Source organism: Egretta garzetta, unplaced genomic scaffold (assembly GCF_000687185.1).
Source record: "Egretta garzetta isolate BGI_Z169 unplaced genomic scaffold, ASM68718v1 scaffold658, whole genome shotgun sequence".
NCBI lineage: Eukaryota > Metazoa > Chordata > Aves > Pelecaniformes > Ardeidae > Egretta > Egretta garzetta.
Window position 1 is genome coordinate 508,845 of NW_009260499.1, and position 4,453 is coordinate 513,297.

Below are 4,453 nucleotides of genomic sequence, written 5' to 3' on the forward strand. Positions count from 1 at the left end.
AGGGATGACTGCACCCCCCACAGGCTGGGAGCCGCTCCTCTGAGCAGGGTCCCAGGGCAGGGGGTCAGTGCCAGCTCTGCCCTTGCAGCGTGGTCCAGCTCTGAGCATCTGTGCCCGCAGCTCCACTGACCCCCGAGACAGAAGGGCATGGGCTGCGAGACAGCCCACACTACCCCCTGCACCACCACCAGCCCCACGTCCCCACCCCGCTGGTGTCAGTGTCCCCACCTCGGTGCGAAGGCTCTGGAGGAAGGCAGCTTTCTGGCGCAGGGGGTCATGGGTGAGCCCGTCGCAGAAGGAGACGGCGCCGTGGGGGAAGTTGTGCTGGGAGAGCCAGGCCACCACGCGGTGCTTCTGCATGTCGGGGCGCCCCGTCACGTAGATGATCATGTAGCCCGAGTCCTGCCAGTGCCTAGGAGGGGACACATTTTGGTGCCAGGAGCCTGCATGGGGACAGTCCTGCTGGTGGGAAGCCACCGAGCATCTCCCAGTGCATCACACATGGGTGGTGCCTCCAAAACATTCCTCCCCACAGGGATTTTAGCAAGGCTGAATGCACAGCAGAGCTGCGGGGTATCACAGCAGGCTTCAGGACCAAAACTGGGAGCAGACTGCTTTCCTGTGAGAAGGCACCAGTGCAGATGCTGTGAAAACTCTCTGGGTGAGGGGGCGGCAGGAGATTCCCCCAGCTTATCCCTAGGAAGGCAGCCTGCTCCGACACCCCTGCTACCCCAGTTGGGTTGTCACTGCACCACCAAAGGAGGGGCAGGTTGTCCTCACAATGTGAAGGGCACCTACCGTACGACATCGACAGCCCCCGCCCGCACTTTGGGGTCGCTGCCCATGATGGAGACGCTGGCGGTGAAGGAGCCGTCGATGCTGAACACGACTGACTCAGTGCCCCGGGCCACCACTGTCAGGTATGCCTCGGCGTAGCTGTGGTCCCCCCTGGGATGAGAGAGTGAGAGGCTCAGGAGAGGCTCAGCGCCAGCTCTGCTGCCGAGGGGGCAAGCAAAGCTCTGCCAAAAGGGCTGGAGGAGGAGCAGAGATGGCACCGCACACCCGCATCTCACCTGACCACCATGCGGACAGGGTAGATGCCAATGGCCAGAGCCTTGTCCGGAGGGATGGTGAAGGTCAAGCGCCCGCTGCCACTTGTCACCTCGGTGCCGTAGTACAGCCACTTCCCTGACAGCGGTTGCGTCATGATGTAGATGTCCACCTGGGAGAGGGAAAAGGGCTGAGCATGGATTGAACCTCCAGATCCTGCTGTGTCCCCAACCTACAAGTCCTTACGACCCTCTTCCCCCAACCCACAAGGTCCTGTGGGGTCCTGTGCACCACATCCCTTCCCCTGCTGCGGGTGACACCAGCCCTGTGCCCCCTCCTGGACATCCCCACCCTGTTTGATGGGGTCCTGGCAGCTCTCATGAGCCCAGCGGTACCTTCTCCCCGGTCAGTGTCACCACATCCAGGGGTCCATACATGAAGCGCCCGCTGAGGACCTGTGCTTTGCCCTCACACACAATCACGTCGCTGGCCCGGTGGTTGGCCGTCACGTTCTGCAGGGACACAGGGGGTTCAGAAGTCAGGGCCACAGGTGACACCTGAAGAAGCCCCCAGGGGGGCACACGGGCCCCGCCGGGCTGCGGGACTGTCCCGGCATCTTCCTGGCAGATGGGAGCAACCCCTCCCAGCTGCATCGCCCCAAGGCCGGGGTCTGCCCAGGCACCCAGGACTGGCCAGAGCCCAGTGCTGCCTTGCCAAAGGGTTGGGGTCCTGATGGCCAGGGGGAACATACCCGAATCTTCACTTGGGTGCGCTTGCGCTGCCACTTCTCCCGGGGGATAGCGGGGCTGTAGATAGAGCTCTCCTCGCTCTCTGCTGGCTGTGGCCCCTCCTTCTCTATCACCTGCTGAGCAGCACGGCCCTGGCTTAGCTTCTGCTGGCTCCGGAGAGCTGCAGCACCCACCCCGCTGTGCCCACTGTACCTGGCGCAGGATGAAGGCCACCACGTCGGAAGACTCCCAGTAGCTGGCGTGGAAGAGATGGGGCAGGGTGATGGTGGGGAAGGCAGTCAGGGCGTCAGGGCAGTACAGCGAGTAGTCGATGCGCTTCGGGCCCCACCAGCGCTCCAGGACTGCAGGGAGAGCTGGAATGAATCCATCCCCGGACCTTATCCTGCGTCGTGCATCCCAAGGTGCCGGCATGGGATGTGCTGGGCAGGGATGGCACGTACTCGTGACAACTTCACTGGTGCTGGCGGGAGTGGGGGGCTCTCCCAGATCACTGGCCCTCCAGAAGCCCCCAAAGCTGCCAGTGGGGGTGGGGGGAGCAGCCATGTCCACCTCGGGCAGGAACAGGGTAGAGTGCGTCTGCAGGGCCTCCGCTGCAGAGAGAGACAAGTGAGGACACCCAGAGCCCCCTGGGGACACCAACCACCCTGGGACACCCCCCCCCCCCTTCCAGCAGAGCCCCAAAGGGGTAGGCAGGGCTTGCACATCACTTTCACACACACACACAGCTGGGCTCCTGCAGTGCTGTGGGTGCTCTGTGCACCCTGGGCACGATGCTGGAGCCCGTAATGCACCCCAGGGTGGCCAGGACCAGCCCGGCGTGGGGGCTGCTCACCCAGCAGGGAGGAGGTGCCGTCACCCAGGGGGTACTTCTGGTAGCGGGGCACGCTGAGCGGCGGGACGGCATGGAAGGCCTTGGCCAGGAGGGGCTCCAGGCGAGAGGCGCAGGGGTCAGCCGCATGGAAGAGGTTGTAGATCTGCTCGCAGGCAGGACGCAGCTGGGCCACTGGGGCAGAGAGGGGGGGTTGGGGCTGCCCAGCCTGCACAGCAAGGAGCCCAGCAGGGGTGGGGCACGAGGGCTGGTGGAGACAGGGCAGAGCAGCCAGGAGCTCAGCACCCAGGGGGAGAAAGCAGGACCGAGTGAGAGGAAAGGCTGGGGAGGCAAACCCAGGACACCAGGGACAGCCAGGGGACAGGCTGGGGCTGGCACAGTGCAGGGAAGGGTATGCTCAGGCATGCACAACACCGACTCTCGCACAGCCAGGGCTGGGTGTGCAAGGGGCTCAAACCCAAGCATGGCTCCACTGGGGAGGTCCTGAGGGGCTGAGGCTTGCAGGGGTAGCATGACTGGGGGATGAAGGCTCGAGCCCCACAGGGAAGGTCAGGGGGCTGGCACCGCGGCTGGCGGGGGTCCTCACCATCCAGAGCGGGCATGACGGTCTTGCGCAGCGCGAGCACCAGCCCCAGCGGGGAGCCAAAGAGGAAGAAGCCGGATACCTTAAAGTCGAGGCGGGTGCTGGCGCCCTCCGCCCCATCCAGTGCTGCAGTGCTGCTCCGTGGTGCCTCTGCCTCCAGCGGGGCCTCGCTGGCCTGCAGGCTGGGACAGAGGGGCCAGTGGGCACGGGGAGGAATGGTGCCGCCCCGCTCCCACCAGCTCGGGGGCAAAGCTGTGCCAGGTATGGCCCCGTTAGCCTGAAGGAGCTGCTGGAAGCAAGGGAGCTCCAACAAAACACCCCCAGGGCAGCCTGCCCCCATGCAATGCTCCTTCCCAGGCTGGTGCAGACAGGAAAAATTCACCCTTTCCATAAAGCACAAAATTAGTCATGAGATCACCAGCATTCCCACAGGGACAGGCCACGGCGCTGCCAACTGTCGCCCTTGCTCTCACCTGCACGAGGAGCTGTGATGGTGGCTGTCCCCCTGCTCCTGGCAGGGTGGCTGGGACCCCAGCTCAGGACTGGCCTGGCCCGACCCCGCTGCTCCATCTGCTCCGTCGGCCAGCGGATCCCTGCCGCCGCACAGCTCGGGGGAGGTGGGCTCCGTGCTCTGTGGGGGGCAAAGCAGCGAGCACCCGGCCCCCGCTTAGCTGCCACCTGCACCCCCACCAACCCTGCACCCCATCACCCAGGGGCACAAACCCCCTTCCACCCTCCCCAACCCCAGTGTAGGGGCGCTGGCACTCACCAGGCTGCCACGGCGGCTGCTGCTCCGGCTGCCCCCTGAGCCCGCCCGGCTCTGGCAGAGAGCATCGAAGCCCAGGATGCCACCCACGCAGTCCCCCAACAGCACCACCTGTGGACAGCAAGTACCTGTGCTGAGGGTGACAAAGGACAGAGCCCCCCAAGCCCCACACAGGGGCAAAGCGGTTCCCAGCAGAGCCAAGCTGGAGCCCAGAGCAAAGCTTCCCCCAGATCCCCTCTCACTTGGCCGCAGAAGCCAGCACCCTCCCCAGAGTGCAGGAAGGCACTGTACGCCTGGTTGGCACGGGCGATGACGGCACCCACGGCGTGCTGGTAGCTCCCCGAAGAGGTGGCCAGCAGAGGGAGGGCTGCAAGTGGGATGTGGTCCTGGCTGCTGGGCAGGCTGTCCCTGTCGTGGCTGTAGGGGCTGAGCCTGAGAGGGACACGGTGGGGAAGATGAACAGGGCTGCCCCGACA

At 65.1% G+C, this 4,453-nt stretch overlaps 1 protein-coding gene across 5 annotated transcripts in view; it reads right to left on the bottom strand.

Moving 5' to 3' along the window:
- The window catches only part of PITPNM1 (phosphatidylinositol transfer protein membrane associated 1), a 13,687-nt gene that overhangs the window by 2,402 nt on the left and 6,832 nt on the right, over positions 1-4,453 (bottom strand). The window contains exons 10-21 of one of the 5 annotated variants that reach the window (XM_035900100.1): positions 4,220-4,409; positions 3,981-4,088; positions 3,685-3,842; positions 3,215-3,393; positions 2,632-2,802; positions 2,240-2,389; positions 1,992-2,140; positions 1,802-1,915; positions 1,446-1,562; positions 1,074-1,222; positions 799-948; positions 229-412 (exon numbers count right to left, since the gene is read on the bottom strand). In XM_035900100.1, the coding sequence (XP_035755993.1) occupies positions 229-412; positions 799-948; positions 1,074-1,222; positions 1,446-1,562; positions 1,802-1,915; positions 1,992-2,140; positions 2,240-2,389; positions 2,632-2,802; positions 3,215-3,393; positions 3,685-3,842; positions 3,981-4,088; positions 4,220-4,409 (1,819 nt within the window). Of the gene's footprint in view, positions 1-228; positions 413-798; positions 949-1,073; positions 1,223-1,445; positions 1,563-1,801; positions 1,916-1,991; positions 2,141-2,239; positions 2,390-2,631; positions 2,803-3,214; positions 3,394-3,684; positions 3,843-3,980; positions 4,089-4,219; positions 4,410-4,453 lie in introns of those variants that run through there. The other 4 variants (XM_009644526.2, XM_035900101.1, XM_035900102.1 and 1 more) reach the window with 4 other exon arrangements.